Genomic DNA, 25,439 nt, shown 5'->3' with positions numbered 1-25,439 from the left:
ATGTTTGGATAATGTCAGTGATGAAGGCTCATTATATTGCCCCTCTTCCTCCAAGGATCTGTTAATATTGTTTACAGTGATAAATATTCGATAGATCTAAGGAGTGACTGGAGGTACTGTCTGTGTTTTAGTTACTACCAACGTTAGATTGCAAACTCCTCTAAGATGCATTCTACTTCAGTTTTACTCCCAATTATAACAATATTGAGCACATAAACATTTGTTGACTGACTTGTGAATAGAGTGATTTGAACTTTTGGATATAATTATTTTCATACTTTTTGAAAAACTCATGATTGAAAACCATGCATTTCTTGACATGACTGCCTAGATATTTGGGGAAAAAACATGGCAACCTACTCAGGCAGAAACCCTCTATTTACATCACCCAGGACTCCAGCTCCCCACAGCATTCACTGCTCATTGATCTGAGAACTGTTTACCGTGATGAGGTCGGCGAAAGCGATGACTGGAGGTGGACTCTTGGCAGGAGTGATTGTGACGGTAAATATCTGATTGTCCAGACGGTTGTGGTCCATGTCAGAGACAGAGAAGTGGAAGCTGTCAGTAACCACATGACCATCTGTCTCAAATATAGCTGAGTATCTACAAAGGCCAAAAGAAGACTCCAAAGAATGAGCCATAATGACAAGCTGGGGAAGTTGAATTTTGTTATTAAAACGGGGCCAGAAACAATGTATTGTTTGAAGAAGTTACAGACAGTAGCTTAAATATTTTAATACAATTAATAAATACTCTTCTTTTTTCCCTGCAGTTCTGTGGATCAAACCCACTACCTCCAGATGCTAGGCAAGAACTCTACCACTGGGTGACATCCCCAGCTAGTTTAATGCAATCTTTAAAAATACAAATAAACAAAGTGGTTACCTAATGTTCTTGTTGTTGATGTCCTCCATGGTGAAATTGGAAACCTCTGAGAGTTCCTCCACCTCAGATCCTGAGGTCCTTAAGAGAGCACCATACATGGGCAGAGAACTTAACTGAATCCAGATCTCTGAGTCGGGGGAAGAATCATCCTAATCAGGCAAATATGAGTCAGGACATGAAGGCACATTTGTAGGAACCAATACTTCCAGCAGTTAAAGATCTGTAGGCACTTCCTTCTCTGCTAATGGTAAAAGTCTCTTTCCCTTTGTCATAAAGCAACACCATTTCCAACCTTAGCATTTACTGCTCCTAAACTGCCTCTCTGATAATGCCTTCTTCCAAGAGTCTCTCAAAATAACAGTGGGGGAAGTGCACTTTAGGTATGGACCCACTTGACTATTACCACAAGGACCATGCAAAGTTTTTGTTGTGATTACAAGTATCTAGTGAAGAATGAAACATAATCAGCTATAAGTCATTATCTGTAAAAAAAAGGTATAGGTTGCTTCTCGAGTTTTTAAGGACAGTTTGTATTTTGGAAACAGGTAAAATTCCAATAATATTTTTCTTTTTTAAACTTTTTTTTTCCTCACTGGAGAGTAAAGAGAGGTGTGCTTTAACCACTGAGCTATGTCCCTAAACCCTTATAAATTTTTATTTTTATTGACATAGGTTCTCAGTAAGTTGCTCAGGTCTCGCCACATTGTACAGGCAGGCCTCAAACTTGGAATCCTCCTGCCTCAGCCTTCGAGTTGCTAGAATTATAGGTGTGCACCTCCATGCCTGGAGTAACATTCTATTGTAACATAGAATACAGTGTACAATGACAAAAGTCTGTGGTACAGGAAGAACAGAAATTCTTTAGCTTAGTTAATGACTCACTTTAATATTTAACATGGTAAGATGCTGGATTAAGGAAAGCATTTTAGACTTGCAGATTTCATTCTATTAGAAGTGAATCTGTGGGTGCTCACCCCCCAAGAGGTGCATTGTTTATTGAGAAATAAAACTGTCTTTTTATTGAGAAATAAAACACACAATTGTATGCATACAATTGTATGTATACATTGGTGTATACATACAATGGAATATACCTACATATTTCATTGTATGTATACACCACATTTTCTTTATCTATTCATCGTTGAAGGGCACCTAGGTTGGTTCCATAGCTTTACCATTAAGAATTGAGCTGCTATAAACATTGATGTGGCTGTGTCACTGTAGTATGCTGATTTAAAATCCTTTGGGTATATACCGAGGAATGGGATAACTGGGTCAAAGGATGATTCTATTCCAAATTTAATAACTGAATATCTTAATGAACAACTTCCTCTTTATTAAAGAATATTTTTGGAAGTATCTAGGTGGTAGGCAACATCTTCTTGGAAAGTTTCCCGAGTCATTTGTCTTTTAGAGCAGTTGATTGTGAAAATGGGGGAAATTTACACTTTATCAGGGCAGTAATAAAAACAAACATTGCATAGTCAGTTTTACTTTCAAATACAAATTCTCACATTTATGTTGCCCAGTTAGGTGGGGGGTGGGATCAGGATTGTTAGCACAGACACCTGGTGGTCCAGAGACAGGGTATTTGAGTTCAGTCTCATTTCTATCCCTAGTGGCTCAGAGCCTCAATGCAAGATCACAGATTTTCCTTATCCATTGACACAAGCAAGAAAGGAAACTAAAATTTATCAAAGCTGAAAAACTTCAGAAAATCTCCTCTAAATTTATACTTTTTCAAAGTATCTTTATTTCCCCACATGAGTTATCAAATAGAATATGTTGGTTTCCAAAGGACTACTTCCTAATATTACTGTGAATTCATTCTGAGAGACAATTTTTAAAAGCCACCTGAGAGTTTTAAGGTATTGTCTTCTGAGATGGTGATGAACTACTATAAGGGCAGAGCTCCTGGCTCTTGATTAGAATGAATAGCTTCTAAATCCCACTTTGGCAAATTGACAAAGAAATGTTTATTTCACATCAGGCTATCTTATTATGTTTCAATTCTCAAATGATTGCTGAGTTTGAAAGAATTAGAAATCTGCTAGATTTTTTTCACTGCTGTAGGATATCCAAGATACCATGGGTGCACCAAAATGCTTAAGAATATTAAAAAAAAAACAAAACAAAACAAAAAAAAACCTTCCTCTCATTCTCATTTTCTTTTTATTATTTCCACATCCATGAACCCACCATTCAACAAGAGGATTAGAACTTGATAACATTTGCTTATGTGCTCTTTATCTATCCTGTTCTGGGGCCTTTCATCACCCTGAAACTTGTTTCTCATTTTCTTGAATTTCTTAATGTAGTTTAATATATGACTATAAAATGTATTTTTAGTTTTTTTAACTTGTAAAAATAGAGTTGGCTTCAACTCTGATGGGGTTTATTTTTCTTTTTATTCACTAGTAGACTGCTAAGATCCATCCATACTTTATGTTTAATTTAACTGTAATTCATCTGATTTGAGGCTCACTAGTATTCATCAAGTAAGTATATTATAAGTTATGCTATCCTGTGGATGGGCATTTGACTTGTTTCAATAGTTTTGCTGTTGAACATTGTTCATTGCTATGAACATTATTGCACAAGTCCTTTGGTGTATACATGAAAGTTTCTCTTGGGTAAGAATCCAGGAGTTAAATGGTTAGGCAAATAATTAGTCATCCACCAAGGCAATGCCAAATTCTGCTTGTTCAGTTTATACTCCCACTAGGAAGGAACCTCTTCTAGATCCATTTCCCCTCCAATACTTGATATAAAGTGGTTTGGTCTAAACATGCTTTCCCTGGTCACTAATAGAAATGAATATTTCTTCACATGTGTGTTGACCATATAGTTTCTGTGTCTGTGAAATTCCTATTCATGTCTCTTTCTCATTTTTTGTTGGGATCTCTCTTTCTTCTGGATCTGTAAGAGTTCTTTATATATTCTTTATTATTTTTGGTTATATGTGTTGCAGATATCTTTTTCCAATTTGTGACTTTCCTGTTTTCTGGCCTGTTTCAGTGAATATAAATTTAATTTTAATATAATCATATTTATCAAGCTTTCCTGAGTTAGCTCTTTTTTGTTTCTACTTTGAGAGATTGTTTCCCTTCCCAATATCATAAAAATATCTACCTATATTCCACAAAGAATTGTAAAATGTTTACTTATGACATTTATGTTTCTGATCTGTCTGAAGTCAATATCTGTGTAGGTGTAAGGTGTGGTGCAAATTCCTCTGTTGCCGTCTGAGTCATGATTTTGTACAGCTCCGTGAGACAAGTGGTTCTTCTGCTTCCACCAATATGGCTGACTATCTGTTTTATATTAGATTTATTATTTATTTTATATTATGTGTGGGTCTGTTTCTTGACTTTCTAATATATTTCTGTGCTACGCTGCTTTAAAGACTGTAGGTTTATAATAAATCTTGGTATATAGTAGGATAAGTCATTCTGCCCACCTAACATTCTTTATTCATGAACATGGCATATATCTTCATTTATTTAATGTTTTGTAACTATCTTTCAATTAAGTGCTTTGTGTTTCCTAGTAAAGTACTACTTAGTTTTTGTTAAGATTTAATCCAAGGATGTAGACTTAATGGTAAAAGGCAGTAGCAAGAACATCTAAAGAATGAGGTTTACAGTGGAAAAATGCCCTGTTACAAAGAGCTTGACTTCATCTCCAATGTGCCTCCCTAATCAAACAATCAGAGGAGTTTCTGTTTCTGTTCCCAGTTTCTGTAGCAACAATTGAAATCTATTGGTAGGCTCCTTCATTTACATCTATTGGAGATGAAGTGATAAAGTCACGTGGCATGCAAACCCAATAATTCATAGTGTCAGCTGGGCTATCTCATTTTCTGTAGGAAGGCAGGGTAGAATATAAATTATCTTCTTTTAGTTTGAATTTTGCCTTTTTAGGGTTATACAAAATTACATACAAGAGGAAGTGAGGGGAAAGGGAAAAATAATACAAGGGGGAGAAATGAATTACAGTAGAGGGGGTAGAGAGAGAAGAGGGGAGGGTAGGGGAGGGGAGGGGGGATAGTAGAGGATAGGAAAGGCAGCAGAATACAACAGACACTAGTATGGCAATATGTAAATCAATGGATATGTAACTGATGTGATTCTGCAATCTGTATACGGGGTAAAAATGGGAGTTCATAACCCACTTGAATCAAAGTGTGAAATATGATATATCAAGAACTATGTAATGTTTTGAACAACCAACAATAAAAATTAAAAAAAATGAAAAAAAAAAGATTTAATCCAAGGAACATGACTTTTTAAATGCTATTTTAAGTAGTTTCATCTTTTTAGTTACATTTAGTGGAACTTTTTTTTTTTTTTTTTTTTTTTGCTTATATATAGCAATGCTATTGCTGTTCATTGATCTCCTATCTAGCCTCTTGGTAAATTTTCCTTTTATGTTTTATTCTTTGTCAGAAGAGTCTTCTGGATTTTTCCATATAGCCAGTCATAGCACCAACCTTCTCCAGAAATTACACATCTTTTTTAACATTTATTCCTAGATATTTGATATACTATTATAAATGATATAATGTTTTATCTTTGGTTGGTACATAGAAATGCTATTAGATTTTCAAGATTGATCTTACACCTCACACTAGAGATGAGAAAACTGAGTTTTTAAAGTTGCTTAAACACCTTGCCAAGGGTCACTGCATTAGTAAGTGGGAGCTTGAATTAAAACCCATCAACCATGACTCCAGAACCCATGCTATCCCTCCTCTATTTGTTCACTTGAGGTACACAGTAAATTGTGTCTATTAAGCAACGGTTAAACACATCACAGAGGACCCTATTTTTGCCTCTTATCTCCTCTAACATCACATCACTCTGTTGTAGTTGCTGATACTCTAATTAAGAAGTCTCACTTGCTCTGGGCTCTTTATACTCTGCCCAATTCATGACTAGACAAGCATTTCAGATGGCTTCTTAAACCTTCTGGATGTTCCCTGAAAGCTTACTAACTAACATTTCTGGAAAAATTTTTTTCCATAACACTAACTGCAAACTTCTTCTACAGCCCTCAGAGAAAAGTTCATATATAACCTAGCTAAGTCTTTAAGAATGTATGCTATGCCTTCAGCAGTCTAGAACAGATCTTTTAGAGTGTTTCTGCTCTGGTGGGTAAATTCAAATTCAATCAATTTTTGAAAATATGTGTTCAGTTGCCAATGGGCTTGCATTTTGATATGCAGCTAATAATATGCAGCTAATGGGCAGGAACTGTTCCTGAAGTCCTATTTTTTGTCTGTCAAACATTTTTCAAGCCTTCACGATCTATTGATTAAATCCAAATTCATACATTTTTATGAATTCGTGAGTTTCACAGGATTCAAAAGACCATAACCAATGATAAAAATCACCTGTCAGTTAAAAAAAAAAAAGCTGTTCTGAAACTGTAGTAGACCCACAAGAAGAATTACAGTAGAATGCAGTTTCTCATCATTTAAAAAAAAAATTGACAATTTAAGGGGAAAATCTGCAAAACCAATTGTTCCCAGGTCAATGGTTTATCTAACATGCTGTTTTTTTATTTTTTTAAGTTTCTGTTTTGAGACAGGATCTTACTGAGTTACTGAGGCTGGCCTCAAACTTGCAATCCTGCCGCAGCCTCCCTATTTCTGGGATTATAGGCATGTGCCACAGCACCTGGACAGGGTTGGATTTTTATGGTGAGATTCTTCAGCCCAGAAAAAGATTACTTAAAAAAGATTACTTAAAACTATAGAGTGTTTAAAAAGAGGGGGAAAAAAGTCCAGGCTATTCACTGGAATTTTAAGATTATTAAAAGAAAAATTCAATGCTAACAATGATTACCAGATAATTATTCTTCCTTTCAAGGCACTATAAAGACTATTCATTATTATGTTTACACAGAGTACCTCTCTGTTTACAGAATATATAACTGTAATATAAAATTAATTATCCTTATAGTCCTTAGCCCCAGAAACAGAATCAAAGAAATAAGATGAATTTAATTAACTCACCAAGTTAGGGGCAGACAGGGGAAACCCCCCCCCCCCAGAGTCCTTGATTCCCCGGGGTCCCCTAACTATACTACTGGGGCAGGAGATGGAGGGTGAATGAGTGATCTGGCCTACAGAACCTGCAGAGGCACTGGCAAACTGGTGCTTCTTGTTCTGTCTAGAATGGACTCAAAACAAAAGCAGGTGGACCCATGGCTTAGGAGGCTGAGGCAGGAGGATCGAGAGTTCAAAGCCAGCCTCAGCAACAGCAAGTCACTAAGCAACTCAGTGAGACCCTGTCTCTAAATAAAATACAAAAAAGGGCTGGGGATGTGGCTCAGTGGTCGAGTGCCCTTGAGTTCAATCCCTGATACCCACCCTCCTCAAAAAAAAAGCTGGTAACAAGCAAGTTTTCTCTCAGGGAGCCAGGAACACCATTCCCATTTAGTCACTGACCAGATAAATTCTTCTAAGGTGCTCTTTTCTCAAAATTCACATTAGAAATATTATACATGGCAATTAAACAACAGTACTCAGGCTTTTCTGACTTTGGCTTCTTTTCCCATCGACAAGTACCCAGCCCTCCACATACTCATTGCTTTTTCATCAAAGTTTTACCCATTCACTGATCTGCTCCTGAGATGTTAGCAGAAGCCAGGGTACACAATGTGATTCCTCCTAAGAGTAGAACTGTAGGGAAGTTGAGATAAAGCATTGTTCACATGGCCACATACCAGCTGCCTCAAATATTTAGCCTTTCTAGTCAATCTGGCCAGCAGGTGCAGTGCAGAACAAGGAGAGCAAAGGGAAGGACTTACCTCATAAGCAAGGTGCGACCTGGTGATCATGGCTGTGCTTTGGCTAGCAACAGTGATGCTCAAGGAGGAGCCAGCAGCCAGCCGCGGCCCTTGGCCCTCTGATAGGGACACCTCCACTCTCACTTCTGACGTGGTCACTGTGAGGCCATCTGTGACTGAGATCTCCATGCTGTCTTCCCAGACAGAGGAACCATCATGGATATACTGCAGAGCGTTTTTCTTAATATCATCATATGTGAAAGTGTCACCTTTAAGAATAAAACAAATTGTAAAACCTATTACTTCTGGGAACAGTGCTTCTCATTTATATAGCACCTTTGTTCTCTGGATTTCAAAGTACATATAGAATCATAAACCCTGGTAATTACAAGCTTATTATTATAATCGCCCATCCAATTTAGGATTCCCTTTACACCACCCTTGGAAAAGGGTGGGTTAGTCTGTCCTTCCTCATGTCTCAAGGTGAGCAGCAAGTGATCAAGATAGCTAATTCCTCTGGCAATAACCCTAATTTTTTTTAAAGGTTCTTAATTATATCGAACTGAAATCTACCTCTAGAAGATTCCCCGATGACTCCTAGTTACAGAAAAACAAATGACAGGCTGGGCACAGTGGTGCACACCTGTAATCCCAGCTACTTGGGAGGCTGAGGCAGGAGGATCACAAATTTGAGGCCAGTCTGGGCAACTTAGTGAGACCCTTTCTCAAAAGAAAAAGTAAAAATAAAAAAAGTACTGGGTATGTAGCTCAATAGTAGAGCATCTCTAGGTTTAATACCCAATACTGATAAATAAATAGGAAAGGAAAGAAAAAGAACAAACCTGTATTTTTTATGACAGCCCTTCTGGAATCTAATCCTGATACCAAAGGGAAAAAAAAAAAAAACTAACAGATTAAGCTTGATGGGCCTATAAGAGATCTTTATTTAGTTGAGGGTATAAAAATTTCTTAAAAATTGAAAAATATACTTGAAGTTTGAAACTCAAACTGCATAGTCTAGAGTACGAATTCATAACAGATTAGACAAATGTGGGAAGAAAGCTTCAAGTTCACATATATAATGGTATTGAATAGAATTTAGAATTTATGTTTTAACCTGCAGGACTTTGAGTTTTTAAATAATGTTTTAAAACATTAATATACAAATATTAAAGGTTCTCAAACCTGTTTGGTTATGGAACCCTTTTCATGACAAGTGCCTCTAAGAGCCATAGCTCTAATGAGTCCACAGAACACAGCCAAGGAATCAGTCTTCCTGGAAGTTATTTTCGGCTCTAATAATTAGTATTATATAATGAGATGGAAAAATCAACTCATTCTGTATTCATATTCTAAGAAGCCTTCCCTTCAACAGTATGTTACTGTGTTTTACTAGTACTAGCGGTGTGATGCCTGAGAAAGGAAATAAAACTTTTTACAAATGTTTTTAGACCTTATAAATTAATTACACAGGATAGGTGACATGTGATGTTAAAGAAACAAGACAGTGACCAAAATACCCCTAACATACTCCCTTTGGGTGGTTCATATCTGTTCTAATGGCACTGCATTTGTTTAGTAAAATTTTAAAATCTACCTCTGTGATGCCCACATGCTGGTGGTAGTTCTTAAAATTCAATATACCTTCAAGGGCAAGAGATATTAATAATATCTCTTACCAGGGATATTCAGAAGCAAGCATTACTATATCTCTAAAAGGAACCATATCAAGGTTTGAGAAAGTACAGATGGTTGGAATAAAATGACATTTCAAGGAGACCACTTTGGAAGAAATAACACTAGACTTGATATTAACTATTAAAAAGTAGATTTCAATTGTGTTCTTTGTACTTTCATGTGTTTCTTAAAAGCTGGTCTATTATATTGCTTAGGTAATACTTCAAAAATGTGTTCCCCCTTTTTTATGAAGACACATGTTGCTAATGCTATCAAAGTCACAGTACTAAACACATAGTGAGGATATGCACACCACAGTATGACAAATTCATCTTCATGGAGAAGCTACCGGAACTATTGCCGCACAGCAAGCCGTGCAAGCTTACAGCTAACACGCCTATGGTGGTGATGACATGCATTTACAAGCTTTAGAAGTCTGCCCATTTCACCTACAACCTGAGGAAGCAGGTTCACAGTTTCCAGAGTTGGCTGGGGCAGACGAGGGATGAGGAGTGGGAGTGGACAGAGGAAGAAGTCTAATACCAGGCCAGTGAATGAAACATGAAAGGCAGTCTCTCCTCACAGTGTATCCCACAGAGCCACTTCACTTCTTTTCACATAAAACCAATTGTAGAGCAAAAAACCTCCCAGGCGGGTCAAGGACTGTGCAGCTACCTGTGGCCATGGGTTCTTGGAACCCATCCATAAGCCTAAGCAGAACACCATGCTTTGGAGGTTTCCGGAGGTCGAAGGAGAGTTCTTCAGGGTCTGTCTCAGCATCTCTCACTACCAACCGGAGGCCTGCAACAAGGAGAACAAAGCATGGTGAGGCAGAGTGGGTACAATGACAAACTGCATACTCTATATACGAATGCCTCAGGCCAGGCTGTAGCTAATCTGTAATCAAAAAGAAACCATCTGTGAGGTGAACAGAGAGCCTACATCTTGGGAGCAAATCTTTACCCCTCACACATCAGATAGAGCACTAATCTCTAGGTTATATAAAGAACTCAAGAAGCTAGACACTAAAAAAAACAAATAACCCAGTCAATAGATCGGCCAAGGACCTGAAGTGACACTTCGCAGAAGATGATATACAATCAATCGACAAATACATGAAAAAATGTTCATCCTCACTAGCAATTAGAGAAATGCAAATCAAACCACTCTAAGATTTCATCTCACTCCAGTCAGAATAGCAGCTATTATGCATAAAAAAAACAATAAGTGTAGGTGAGGATGTGGGGAAAAAGGTTCACTCATACTTACTGGTGGAACTGCAAATTGGTGCAGCCAATATGGAAAGCAGTATGGAGATTTCTTGGAAAATTGGGAATGGGACCACCATTTGACCTAGCTATCCCTCTCCTCGGTCTATACCCAAAGGACTTAAAAACAGCATACTACAGGGACACAGTCACAACAATGTTTATAGCAGCACAATTCACAATAGCTAAACTGTGGAAACAACCTAGATGCCCTTCAATAGATGAATGGATAAAAAAATGTGGCAATATATACATAATGGAATATTACTCAGCAATAAAAGAGAATAAAATCATAGCATCTGCAGGTAAATGGATGGAATTAGAGAAGATAATGCTAAGTGAAGTTAGCCAATCCCCCAAAACCAAATGCCGAATGTTTTCTTTGATATAAGGAGGCTAATTCATAGTGGGACAGGGAGAGGGAGCATAGGAGGAATAGATGAACTCTAGATAGGGCAGAGGGGTGGGAGGGGAAGGGAGGGGGCATGGGGTATTAATGATGTGATGATCATTATTATCCAAAGTACAGGTATGAAGACACAAATTGGTGTGAATATACTATGTATACAACCAGAGATATGAAAAATTGTATTCTATATATGTAATAAGAATTATAATGTATTCTGCTGTCATATATAAATAAAAAAAATGTGAAAAAAGTGCTGTTTAATTCCAATCCAGCACAAGAATGAAAACTGATAGCACAGTCTGTTCACAAACTGTATCATGTAGGTTCTTCCAAAATTCATTTACAAGTAGGCAGTTCTGAATTCAGAATACTTTTTTTTCTTCCATACAAATGAGGGCATGCACAGAGGAAGGCCATGAGAAGGTTGATCCTGACCAGCTGAGGTAGGTTTTCTTTCAGGAAATACTCCATAAACTATTTTTGCTTATCATGGTTTCTTCTTTTGTTATTTTTCTGATTCTACCAGAAAAGCCAAGTTTAATGATAGCTGCTATGCCCATCATGAAAGTGAAGATAAGAGTAAAAGTGACATTTATCTTAGTTTAATGGCTTGTTTATGAATTCGATGTCAACTTTTGGCTAAAAACCCACATGGAGAAAACAGGAAAATTAATTTTGGGACAGAAGCCATACAGAGAAACTGCATAAGGATCTACAGAGCATACCTAACAAAAATCATTGTCTACTGTTTGTCCTTGGTAGAGGAACACATAAACCCCTAAAGAATAGGTATACTAAAAACTAAATAAAAATATGTACGAAATAACTGGGCTGACTCTAACTTCTCACAACTTCTGAAGGTTATTTTGATCTGTCATTTCTCCTCTTCCTCTTCACTTTCTAAATAAAAATCCTAAGAGTAGTTATTGAAACCCACTCCCCTCCATTCTCCTCTCTGCTGTTACTTTTATATTTTAGTGAAGGCAACAAATCAAACTCTTGGTGACTGGGGAATAAATTCAGGGTTGCATTCCATCACAAGTGCTGGCCTTCCAAGGGTGTACTTCATTCTCTCTATGCTGCTTCTATTTGCATAAGAATGGGCAGGAGGAAGTGAGGCTGGCGGGGCAGGAAGGACAGTCAATGCAGATAATAAATAATTGGGTCCCATCTGGAAGATGGGAGATGGTTGGAAAAAAAAAGAAACACATGCTCCCATCTCCAAAGCCCTTCCCCTTCCTCCTCCAACCTGTTGCAAAGGTAACCTGCTCCAGGAATTGTTCCCCCCTTCAGGGAGTTGTAGGAGCTGTTAATTAATGCCTCCAGGGCTGGTCTCTTCTTGCCCATCCCCCTGGGTGGCTTCCTTCAGCCTTGGATCACTCCACTATTTGCCCCACCATTTGGTCACATATGCAGGATAGGAGAGGAGAGAGGCAAGATAAGGGGAGAAGGAGGGCATGAGAACAAAGGAATTCTAAAATGTATAAAGAAGTCTCTGTTCTATCCTTTAAATAAAACTTGCTTTCTACAATTGCTTCGGCATTTCCTGTGTGTTTAATCTTCACATCTGCTGTAATGGAACTCACCCCACTGATTCTCATCACTGGTGGTATCAGAGGATATAGGTGTAAATGCTCGGAACTTCAGGAAGAGGAGGCCACTGCTTTTTAGCGACCATCAAGAAGCTTCAAGAGGAACTGCTGCTGAAACACAATCCTATCTCCAGAGACATGTTTCTCTCAGGCTCCCAGTTCTTACCTAGAGAAGTGCGGCCTCCTGGGCTGACCTGGAGCAGGGGAGCTGTGACCTGAAACGCTGGTGGTTGTCCATCCATGGGAAGGAGATGAATGGTGAGGGTCATCTCTGGACTAGTGTGCTCTCCATCTGAAACTGGTAAGTGTACACACACACACACACGTGTGCACACAAGTGTTAATCAACTTGTAGTCTAGTCATCTTCGGGCTGTTTCCACAAATACAAAGCTAGAAGCATTTTAAGATTACCTTAACAATGAAGAGATCCTTATAGATAGAAAAGTAAATAAGCAAGATATTGTGAGCTATTCTAACAAAGCCTTTTCTATGGATAAGAAAAGGATAAAGGACTTTAAGTACAAAGCCATTTTAAGAGAATATTTTCATAGCAAATTGATTTTGACAAATGTTAGTGGAAAGTAACACAAAATATGCACTCTTAGATGATGCTGGTAAAGGCTTTTATTTGTGGAGATTTTTTTTTTTATTAAATTCATTCCCCTAATATTCCAAAAAATATTTTCTTTTAAGAACTCTCTTTTAGAAAAAACACATTTTTGTTTCATTAGAAAATAATTTTTTGAAAGGACAGAAAATTGTCATACAAACGATTTTGGCAACTGTTTGAAGGTATGGCAATTGTTTGAAAGTAAGCAGATCCATTTTTACCTGGTCATTATGCACAATGCCATAAATAGAAGACATCTTTGTGAGCAAAACAGTGACTTTAAATTTTATTTCCCTGGGTTCCCTCCATCCAAGTGAACACTGATCTCTTAAGGAAAACAAGGCAAAACTGACTCTTATTTCTGCTTTCTTCTCTCTCAGTAATGCCCACCCCTCTCTCAAAGCTTGGTCTAGAGGGAAGTCAGCATCATCAGCCCATCAGAGTGTTTATCTATGGTGGCTGTTGAGAGAACTGCACTGTTCATGCTTTAAAATGTGTTGTATGCTTTCAGATGACCTGGTTATGAGAAACTGGTTTCCTTCCTCACTTTCTTTTGGACTTAGTAGCAAGTCAGTAGGAATCCAATTCCTTCTGAAGCAGAGTGATTCCTTTAAGCATTCTTAAGCAATGCTCACTAACTCCTAGTAATGATGCCATTCAAGTTTTAGATTTTTCTCATTCTTAAGGCAGATCTGAAAATACAGTTAGATTTTATAAGGTATACTCCATGTCCTAGAGAAGTCCAGAAATAGCCCTGTGGAAGGAGAGAGAACATCATCCGCACAGAAATGCAGGTTCTGGACATTCAGTTGAGGGCAAAATTATTGCCACTGCTTCTTTTTTATATTAAATCTCCTTCTCTCTGGATGATCAAAGATAGGGACAGATGATTCTTAACTTTTGACAATTTGGAGGGAAACACACAAACTTATTTTTATAAATTTCAGTGGTTTCAGGACTCTGAGATCTCTGGAATCTAAGTTAAAGTAAAAATAAATAATTGTAAAATATAATTATATTTTATTTGCTATGATTTAAATTGGTTTTGCTTCTCAGTGGGAAGAAGCACAGGGACATCAACATCTTTATTTTATAGAGAAGGACAGGAAAGGCCCTAAAACTTGGCCATATCACATAGTGTGACTGAGGCATATCCTTGCCTGTATAAAAGTGGAAGAAAGCTGTTTTCCAGTTCATGTTATATAACTAGAAAATATATCATGCTGGTGCAGTGTTTCACAAGCAAACATAAGGACTTAAAATGAAAATATTAGCAATTCCATGTCTAGCCCTCTCTTTAAGAAATGTTTCTGATTTCCCTAAGAAATAGTCAAACTGCCTGTTGGGGTTAAATGCCTCCTGTGGGCACCATCTACCTCCCGTGTGTTCCTTGCTGAGAACACACACTGTTCCACAGTGTCTGCATGTGTCGTGAAGCCAGTCAGCTCAGGGGACATCAGTGTTCCTTCTCATCGTAGCTGATTAACTGAAATAGCTCCTCTCCCTCATTCATGGGCTAATATCAGGTTTGGACTGGCTACAGCTGTAGTTCATTATCTGTCCAATTTTCAATTTTCTCTCACAAAATTCTCCTGAAGGAGATGGCTTCCTCCTTACTAGAATCCAAGTTTTTCTCAAAAAAATAGTTAAAAAGAATCTTAGGAAGAATACATGATAATTTAAGGTCAGCCCAAAGTCCATCCCATTAAATCTGTATTAAGGGTTCAAGGATCATTAACTTAAAGTCCTAGAGAAATTAATTGTTAACCCTTCACCTACCATGACACTTAGTTTCCATTAGCAACACATACACATCAGGTGAAGCTAATTACCCCATACTGTGAGTCAGAAACTTGTACTAAATCCTAGTTCTAATCTACCAGTGGCAGATTATTTACTCCTAATGACCTTCAGTTTCCCCTCATTTAAAATGCTAAAAATAATACTTATTCTTGTAAAATGATTAAATAAGACTATATTTATTGTAAGTTGTTTCAAAAAAAGGTAAAAAAAGTATCATATATCATTTCTGATTGCATGGATTACATAGAGGCCTGCCATTAGATGAACTGATTTTAGGGTCACATCAACAGTGACACACACTGAAACTGTTGATTCAAGTGTGATTTTTAACCGTCAAAGAAGAAAGAAAAGTCTGGGAGTTTGACATAAGTGATTATCTGTCCCACCAAGATTTCCCCCTCCATGAAATACAACAGGACACATGGATGGGCGATTGTAATGGAATAGTCAATCCCATCTAAATGGTTATTTAAGACACTATTTATAGCCAACCACCCTCAGTCAAACTTAAACAAGAAAACTTGCCCGAGTTGCCCCAGCATAGAAGTCAGACTCTCTTGTACTGATGAAGCTCAGCTTCTAATGCGGTATGAACTACAAGAGGATGCTAAGGTCTTCTGCACAGACTTCTCAGCTCATGCTCTGAGTCATAAGACTCTTCCCTCCAGTGTCAAGGCACTCAATGAGAGGCTTTATTCAAGACTACATACAACCCTGACTCATCAACTGAGTGTACAGGGATGATTGTGACCAATCGTTTTTCTGGGGTCCTTACCTATGTTATTATTATTACTATTATTATTATTACCTCGATTTATGGATGAGGCATTCAGGTACAGAGAGGTTAAGAAACTTTCCCAGAGTAGGTTGAACTTCAGGCCATCTGGTTCAGAGTCTAAGATCTTAACCACTATCAGCTCTTTTTTAACAAATGTTAAGATAAGTTGAATCAGGGCCTAAATAACATTAATCTTTAGCATCCTGGGTTGACATTTTCTATGAATACAAAATTAAGCAATTACTAAGTAACTAACCATGTGATTATTTTAAAAGACACTTGTTGTAGAAGGAAAGTCACACAACTTTTAAGTAACTCTTAGAAAATAGGTTAAAGTACTGAGGAAAAGAGCAAAAAGAAAGGAATAATAAGAGAAGGAAAAGTCTTATTGTCTAATAAAATTGAGATTAAAATCTTTACCCGTGAAGTGGAATTTCACTGATTCTGGGAGACCTGAAAAGAGTGAGAGGAAATCCTTATATAATATATTTTGGAATCATGGATACATGGAAAAGGCACAAAATATATGACAGAAATTAGGAAGGTAAAAATTGTTTTAACCTAGATGATTCTGACTTGAGGAACCATCAGTAGGTCATTCGCTAATGTTATGTCAAATTTAATGATGCCAACATTAATGTTAAGTAGCAAAAAGAACCACATAGTGGAATAATTCTATATCACAGCAGTTAGAGTGATTTATAATACATTCATTCAGATCCAATTTTATCAGTACATAAAATCCTACAAATTGGCAAATGTGGGTGATGTCGTATATCACTGACAGCGCTCTCAGGTGGGTCAATTCCATTGTAGAATTGAGTGATGCTTGGGACATTGATTTACACACTGTAACTGTGAGAGAGATTTATCTTGTGGCATTTATCCCATAGATTATACAAGACAGGACTCTGCTCTCCCAAAGAGACTCTAGCTACTAAGGCAAGTATAACAGATTTGGAAATTACTTCAACCATGGCTGGCATGTTTTCTTTTCCTCTAATCCCAGGATATCTTGAGTTTCTTATAAAGTAGTTCTTGTAAAGTGGGGGCTAGAGAACCATGAAAATTTTCATGGGCTATTAGTTACCCAGTTACTAAACATCAGGGTTACTCCTCAGAGAAAGGGCCTCTCCATGCCCTTAGAGATTTTCAATCTAATTAAGGAGTTAACATTTTCTAGACAATTGAACTTATATTAAATAGTGGCAAATATCACTTCATATGTTTACCATAATCAAAAAAGAAACTCTAGGATTATTTAATCCATGTTCAACTTACCGTAGAAATCACCAGCTGTTCTATTTGAATAAATCTACTATATCAAAGTAATAGCCTATATTCAGCATTTTATGTGGTGCATATATTTTAGAAATAAAGAAACAAGCTCCAAAAGTTTTCAAGTCATTCCAAGTCATAGCAATATTTAGGGGTAGGGACTTGCAACTTTGCAGTCAGCAGCTTTGATTACTGGGTCAAGGGAAGAGACACTGTGATAAGACTAAAGGCTGTCATGGTTTAGCAGAAAGGCATGTGCTAGCTTTAATGAAAAATTCAATTGTTTTTCCACTCAATGTTTAAAAATATGTCTTCTATCAATTCCTGGTATTAATCGCAGAAGGTCACCTGTATTCTCCACCTCTGCTTGTGAAGCCTTCACTGAGGTACTGCAGGACCCTCCCACCTGGATTTCCCTTACTCACATCCCTATTTATTTTGGCTTCCTTGTCAAGCGCATTTACATCACTATAGATAAAAAGTTCCTTATAAAAGCCATCCCCTATATCATCAACCTCCACTGCATCCTCTAAGTCTTGGAATTAAGATTCAAGTTCTTATAGGCTTCCAGGACCTATAAGGTCTGGCCCATTTCCTCCACCAAGCTCATCTCTGCACACTCACTCACCATATTACAGGATCATTGACTCTTAAATCCTATCATGTTCTCTCCTTCCCAGGGCTTCTACACACAGGGCACATGCCCTTCTTTTAGGAATGCTTCTCCCATCACCTCTATGCACACACAGCCTTGGTAGCATCTATCCATCCTTCCACTGTCAATATCTTCCTCGAACAGCCTCCGTGGACTAACTAGGTCAAGTCTTGCAATGTTTAATTCTACTGTGGAACATTATTCCTCCTTTTCTGAGCTCTTGTCTCAGTCTGCAATTAATCATTCATTACTGGGACTATTTATCCAATTGTCTCCATACCTAAATCTCCAAGCAGTCCAAGAACAGATCCATACCTCTCTTTGCTTACCACTGTATCTCCAAGGTCTCACTTAGTGATCAGCACTCAAGAGCCACAAAATAAAAGCTTACTGAAAGTAAGCCTACATGCGTGAATTAATGGGAAAAAGAAAAGGTGGAATGGAGGAGACAAAGGCACATAGTGGCTGACAGGTCACAAACTATCTTCAACAGCTATAAAGTAGTGTCACACCAAACTGTCCAGAGGACTGTGGGAAGAGTTGGAGCGAGTCAGTCATAAAGATCCACAGAGAGCAGTGTAGGTGCCTCAAGGCAGAGGAGAGAGAGAGCATTACCAGCAAAGGAGAAGGCCATGATCTCCTGGAGGTGGGGAGCTGCAGAGGGAGGGCGGTACATGATTTTCCCTTGGTTAACATCTTCCTGTGTGAAATACCGGATGGGTGAGTGAGGCTGGTCCCTGTGCTCAATGATACCTGGGGAGAAAGAAATGGGCATGAGCACCACCAGTAACTCTCAAGGCTGACGAGCTGGCCAGAGCCACAAAGCCAGCTTTGCTCATTGGTAGGAGTCTTTTATCCTTCAGGTCCAATTACTCTCTCTGGTTGTTCTTGGTGTACTATTCTCTTGTAATTGAAGAAAAGGGCAAATCTAAAACCCAAAGTAGGACTCATGGAACTTAAAACATAGTAAGAGGCAAACTACTGCCCCTCATGAGCTCGGACCACGTAATTTTCCTTAAGTCACAGAAAGGGTACCATAACTATGAGACCCTCCCAGGTGAGTTTCATTCACAGGTCAAGGTTGCTAAGAGGCCAACCTAGAATGATTTTCTGATGAGGCTGTAAAGAGATTTTCCTTCGTCTTCCCTCCTCTCTTTAGAAAATGCTTTAGTCTCTGCGATGATCTTTGGCAACAGAAACATGAATCTCGATTATTCTAAGAACTGGATTTGCAGCATTCACTTGGCCTATGCTCAGTGCTTTAGGGGCTGCAGGTTTGACTGTTCATAAATTTTGCAGGTACAGAGCTAATGCTTTCATCGTATTTCATATCTTATTCTTTAAAAGGAAGGCACATGTGAGGCTGGGGGTTGAACTTTCTGTGGGGCTGAGACCAATGGCCATTCTGAAGAAGATGGCCCAGCTTCTGGTCTGACACTGTAGGGAGAATTTCTATGATAACTTAGCAGATTAAAAAAAAAGGGCAGGGCGACTTTTAGACTTTAAATGGCTTTGGACTTTATCAAAAGGTAATGGAGTTTAATTTTCAGACTTTTACTTTTCGTTGGGAACTTGGTAATGGGAGAGGCTTCCTTCAGGGACCGTGGTTGGTGTCGGGAGAACAGTGTCAGAGAAGGAGCAGAACTGTCATAGAAGCTGGTCTCCTTCCTGGGAGGGACAGCACACCTCTGTTGGACACAAGCTCATTATGTGAGCTCAATGTTAAGAAATCTGAGTGCTGGGGACTGATGGAAGGGGCCCACCTCTCCTCTGACTCCAGTTCTGCATTCCTGTGTTCCCTATGAAAGGAGGAGCCTTTGGGCTCTGGCAGACTTCTTTGCCCTTAGCACCTGCTCATTTTGGTCTGCTTGCCCCCTCAGGGCAGGCTTGGTCCCTACAGACAATGCCTATGTGCGCCGGGTTCTATCAGGTCATGGCAGAGAGTGCTCAATCCGGTGGCACCACGTACTCAAATCAGCTCTATCCGAGCCAAAGCCAACACATTATTCTTTTTCTTTCTCTCTTAGTTCTAAACTAGAGGACAGGTGCACGGGATATGAATAACTCTTATTCCTAAAACCCCCATCAGTATCTCCATGTACCCAAGCAGCAAAAGCTACAGAATTTTTAAGATTTGTCCACAAATGGTAGGCGATAGCGTTTCCCAAAAGATCATTTACTGCACATCTTACCATGGTTTGGATGCAGAGGTCGAGTGATATTGTATATAATCTTTCTACTGGGCCTCCCCGAGTTCACAAAGGACAGGGCAAGAGGCTGAATGACAGTCAGGCCATCTTCCCGAGCCTGAAAAACGTTCAGAAAGGGAGAAGGAAAAATGGTGTGATGAAAACAAAACCAAACCTCCAAAACCTTTTTAAGAAAATAAAAGCAAATTCTCTCTGGGCTTTTAAATCAGTCACACTGAGTAGAGTTTTCTCCAGAAGTCCAAAAGGATCTGGTGTCTTGCACTACAGATTTGTCCCAATCTCAGGAAGCTCTCAGGGTTACAGAGACCTTTGTAGATTATCTAGCTGTTCTCTCCTCTGCCCCTGACCTCAGGTTTATGTCAGTATATGCTGTGGGGGGGGTCCCAATATGGTTATTTTTCCCCAAGTAGAGCTTGCATGGGAACACATTGGGTCTAAAAGAGGCTCCACAGATGGCTATTCTATTGTTTCCATCTGGCTTCCACATCTTTGCTCTTTTAACTTAATGGGCTAAGGTTGAATCTGGCAAGAAGTTCTGATGACCCAACTGGGAGGTTTAAGTTTTGGCCCCAGGAGGTTCTTCAGAGCATTACCCCAAACCTCAATTTTGTGAATTTGTAATGCTTTCTGTTTTCAAAGGGCTAAAGATGAATAGGGCCTCAAACACCAAAAGAGGCTCACTATTTGCATTCAGAGCTATTTGTTTATTAAAGCTTATAATAATAGCCAACATTTCTCTTTGTGTTCATTCTACTATGCAAAAGAACTAGATATTGCTTTTCTCCTCTAGCTTTCAGGACTCAATGAGCAAGCAGGTCAAGCAATATTAATCAGAGGGCCCCATGTATGTGTGTTACTTTCACTATCCTGTGCACATCCATGACCCACCAACAGGAGGCAACACTCAAAAAAACAAGGAAAGATTCAGACTCCCACAAGTAGGCAATGACTGGGGACAGTGGCAGCAAAATCAGTATAGAGAGAATAAAAGGGAAAACTAGTCTGAGCATGGACCTTTAACCGAGTCATGCATGCTGTCTTAGAACATAATATCCTGCTTGTTGCAGGCTCTTCCTAACTGACCCTAGAGGTAGGCTGGGGTGTGACATGCTCTTCTGCTCTTTGAAGCTCTGCTTCTTCCAGAAGGAATTTCCCCATTTAGAAAAAGATTAAGTGGGGCTCAGTAATGCTCCAAGAGGAGGGTGTGGTGCTCTTCTTTTAACCATAAAAAGATTGAAGGTTGCAGTTGCTTTGTAATTGTCCCCAAGGCATACTTGTCCCAGGGAGAGGCGGCATCTGCAGGTTAAGACAATCCCCCCATAAGTAAAGAGTCATATTTCAGGTCCTTGCTCAGGTCTGGAATGTAATGAGCAAGGAAAATTAGAATTGCAAACAGCAGCTGGTCTCTCAACCTAAAATAAAACAAGTAAGGACAACAAATTTAAAAATATATGCCCTATATAAGGTGTTTACAGCCCATTCATGTGTGCAGACACATGTGGGCATGAATACTAGGAAAAAAGTAAAGGCTTGGCACACTGTTCAGTTCTGTTTGCAAAACTGCAATCTCCAAACCATTGTAATAACCTAAAATTCTCAGAGTACCATGGGATACTTTTGAAAATCTAGATGTCCCTAAAACAATAAAGTGGTAAGAAGAGAGAATTATCAGAGATATAGGTCTATGGAAAAGGGAAATAAGTTCCAGCCAAGACAACAGATATTCTATTTTAGAATTTATACATTTTTCTCTACTAATAGAAATAGACATTGGGTAGAAAAAGTGAGGACTTGATTCTGTGAAGAAAGCAATATTGAGGTTGAGACATATAAAAATATGATCAATTTTAATACTGGCTATTTAAAATGTTCAATATTTATCAATTAAACATAGTAAGAAATGAGAGATTAAATTTCACGGAAATCGTTACGGAAGACATTTTTTATGACATATCTGTCAACCAAAGAAAACTGCAGAATAATGGTTTTCATAATACCCATATATCTCTGAATATATCCAGAATCCAAATCTTTCTTCCTACCTTCACTGCTACCACCCTGCTCAGAGCCAGCTTCTCCCCTGGATCATATGGCCTCCTGACTGTCCTTTCATCTCCCCAACAGTCTATTTCAGCACAGCAGCCAGTGTGATCCCTTTACAAAGGACACTGGATCTGGGTTCAACACCCTGCAGGGGCTTTGCAATCAGAACAAAAGTCAAGTTCTTACAGTGGTCTGGTGAGGCCCTGTGATCTGTGTCCCCTCCACATCTGTGAATTCACATCAATTATTTTCACTTTCACTCACTATGCTTCAGAATAAGGAGACCCCAAACTGAAGTTGTCACGCCCACCCATATCCCTAATCTTAATAAATGGCACTTTGGTATTAATGTTTGATGGAGATCAGTTGGGGTTGATTCGTGAGGATTCAATAGGAGTAGCAGAAACAAGAGTCTTCCCATATACAATTTGCTACTGTGCCTCTAAACCTTTCTTTATCTCTCTCTTAATTTTTTCTACCATTGTAACAATTTTTTTTTTTTTTTTTTTTTTTTGGTACTGGGGATTGAACCCAGGAGTGTTTAACCACTGAGCCACATCCCCATATTTTTTCCATATTTTATTTAGAGACAGGGTCTCACCAAGTTGCTAAGTGCCTTGCTAAATTGCTGAGACTGGCTTTGAACTCACAATCCTCCAGCATTAGCCTCCCAAGCTGCTGGGATTACAGGCATGTGCCACAGCTCCCAGCTCCACTGTAACCATTTTTAAGTGTTCAGTACAGCAGTGCTAACTATGTGCATATTATATAATAGATCACTAGAAATTGTTCTTCTTGTAAAACTAAAAATATAGCCACTGAGAAACCTTCCTTTTCTCCCTATCCCACTCCCCCCTCACCCCTGGCAATCACCATTCTACTTTCTTTCTCTGAGAGACTGACTACTTCTATAGACCTCATTCCAGTGTAACCAGATGTTATCTGTCTTTTTTGCGACTGGCTTATTGCATTGGCCTAATGTCAAGATTCATTCATGTTGTAGCATATAACAGTATTTCCTCCTTTTTAAGGCTGAATAATATTCCAGGTATGAGCATATGTGTATAATAAAGATATACACACATATGTATCACCTTTATATGTCATGTATAGACAACATTTATATATCATATTTTCTTTGTCCATTTATCTGGCTTCCACCTCTTGGATATTGTGAATAATGCTACCATGAACATGGGAATATAAGTATCTCTTCAAGATCTCCCTAAACTTGAACTCATATTGCCACTGCATGGGGTTCAAACCACTAATCTCTCTTGTTCTAGGTGAATGCAATAGTCTACTGGTTGTCTGTATATCCCCCATCCAGAATGTTCTCTACTCTGTAGCCAGAATGAGCTTCCAGAACCAATCATTAAAAATCTGGTCATGGCACTTTTCTGCTATAAATCCTTCAACACAACAGTCTTTGGGGACAAAAATGGAAATTTCATCATAAGGTTCTCCATGATCTGACTGTTATTTCATGCTGCTTTTACACTTAGGGATTTATGTGCCAGCCCACCGAACCACCTATCATTCTTCAAATATGTCATGTTCTCCTGTGTCTCCAGTTTTTTTCATCCGCTGCTCCTATTGCCTGGGTGAATTTTCCCTTTTTTACTCTCCATCTGAGGTTATTTACAGGTGGAGATTTGAGCAGCAAACAGCATCCCCTGGGGACCTGTAAAGAAATGCAGATTCTTCACTCTATGTCAGACCTGCTGAGTTAGAAATCCTAGGGTGGGTTCTTTTTTAGGTGGGGGGGATACTGGGGACTGAGCTCAGTGGTACTCTATCACTGAGCCACATCCCCAGTCCTTGTTTTGTATTTTATTTAGAGACCAGGTCTCACCAAGTTGCTTAGGACATTGCTTTTGCTGAAGCTGGCTTTGAACTCTCAATCCTCCTGCCTCAGCCTCCCACACTGCTGGTATTACAGGCATTAGTTTGAGATCTCGAGAACCCTGATCTTGAGATAATTTCCACTTAGCCAACTCAGTCCTCTCCTAGAGGAAGCTTCTGTGATGCTCTCCCGTGCTCTTATGCACTAGGTGCCCTCCCATTGGCTTCCATGTCATTGCATTTATCACTGTAGTATCACTGCTTATTTAGTTGTCTCCTCATTGACTCAAAGTTCCTGAAAAATAGAGGCTCCATTTTAAGGTCATTGAATCTCTATGTCTTCCACATCTCTTGGCATAAACCAGGAGATCAAATGTGTTTATGAATGAATGCCTGGATGAATCCATGTGGAGGTAGACTCCTATTTTTATGTGTGTGTGTGTGTGTGTGCGTGTGCACGTGTGTATGCACATGCACGCTTATACTATATATCTACCACATAAATTCATAATGTAGTTAGCAAATATGTGCAGTACCTATGTGTTTAGATGAGTCTAAACTACTGAACTGAGAATGTGTTTTTTGTTACAGATTACAAGCATGTCTTACAGCAATAGCCCTAATTAATATCAAATAAATATACACTCTGTATATTATAAGTAACAAAATAGCAAGCTAATCAAATTTTATGGTAAACTAACTTTTGACATATCCTCTGTTTCAGATGGATGGACCTAATTTGCAACATGAAACCTGAGACCCTAAAGGTTAAATCAACTTGACAAGTCTCTTCAGAGGTGCTCAGCAGCAGAGCGGAACGGCACCATCTTCATGGCTCCTGGCCTGTTTTTCCTATCTATGCTCAAAATAACACTGCATTAGCATTTGGCAAGAAATGTGTATGCACAGTTTTCTTTACAGTTTGAAGAAAATTCTGATCCAAGTTCCTCCAGTCAGAATGATGAATTATAGACTTGATAGTGCTGCTGAATTATGATTTCTTTAAATTACGGTTTATGGTGGAAATGCCGATACCAGCTACTCATTAAAAACTTTCTATTTTCCCCTTTATGTCTCTGTCATGCCCTAGACCCATAATTTCTGAAACTATCACCACTCTCTTTGTTGTGGCTCAAGGCTGATACACTACTTTGGAGTGTAATTATGTGGGCACTAACTAAAACTTGGATTCATAGTCGCTGATTTACAAGGGCTTGCATGCTTGTGGCTGTCTGGAAGAGTGGTTCTGGCATCCCACTTACCCTAGACACAGGGTTACAGTAGAGTTTACAGTAGAGTTGCTAATCGTCTGAACTGAGCTTCATGGGACAATGTAGCTGACACCTTCCTTCAGATCTTTCTATGCATCACGTTCCTCTCACACAGCACACGGGCCATTCTGTGATCTGGTGCAGTTACCTCCACATTTCCACTATTCTTCTTTTCTGCCTTCCTCATTTCTTCAGTCTCATGGGACTATTTGCAATTTTTCCACAGTCATATCCTTTCTCACTGTGTCTTTCATGTCCTCTTAATATCTGTGATAGTGCCCTTTGACATCACCTCTCCATTCTGCAACCTGTC

At 38.8% G+C, this 25,439-nt stretch overlaps 1 protein-coding gene across 2 annotated transcripts in view; it reads right to left on the bottom strand.

Moving 5' to 3' along the window:
- The window catches only part of Fras1 (Fraser extracellular matrix complex subunit 1), a 460,021-nt gene that overhangs the window by 89,979 nt on the left and 344,603 nt on the right, over nt 1-25,439 (bottom strand). For both annotated transcript variants that reach the window (XM_046459197.2, XM_046459211.2), the window contains 8 exons: nt 19,950-20,064; nt 18,373-18,510; nt 16,245-16,277; nt 12,799-12,930; nt 10,039-10,164; nt 7,708-7,955; nt 889-1,037; nt 444-606 (listed from right to left, as the gene is read on the bottom strand). In XM_046459197.2, the coding sequence (XP_046315153.1) occupies nt 444-606; nt 889-1,037; nt 7,708-7,955; nt 10,039-10,164; nt 12,799-12,930; nt 16,245-16,277; nt 18,373-18,510; nt 19,950-20,064 (1,104 nt within the window). The remainder of the gene's footprint in view (nt 1-443; nt 607-888; nt 1,038-7,707; nt 7,956-10,038; nt 10,165-12,798; nt 12,931-16,244; nt 16,278-18,372; nt 18,511-19,949; nt 20,065-25,439) is intronic.

Source organism: Marmota monax, unplaced genomic scaffold (assembly GCF_021218885.2).
Source record: "Marmota monax isolate L192 unplaced genomic scaffold, Marmota_monax_Labrador192_F-V1.1 WCK01_AAM20220418_F8-fsc00112, whole genome shotgun sequence".
Taxonomy (NCBI): domain Eukaryota; kingdom Metazoa; phylum Chordata; class Mammalia; order Rodentia; family Sciuridae; genus Marmota; species Marmota monax.
This window is presented reverse-complemented; position numbering and strand designations above follow the sequence as displayed.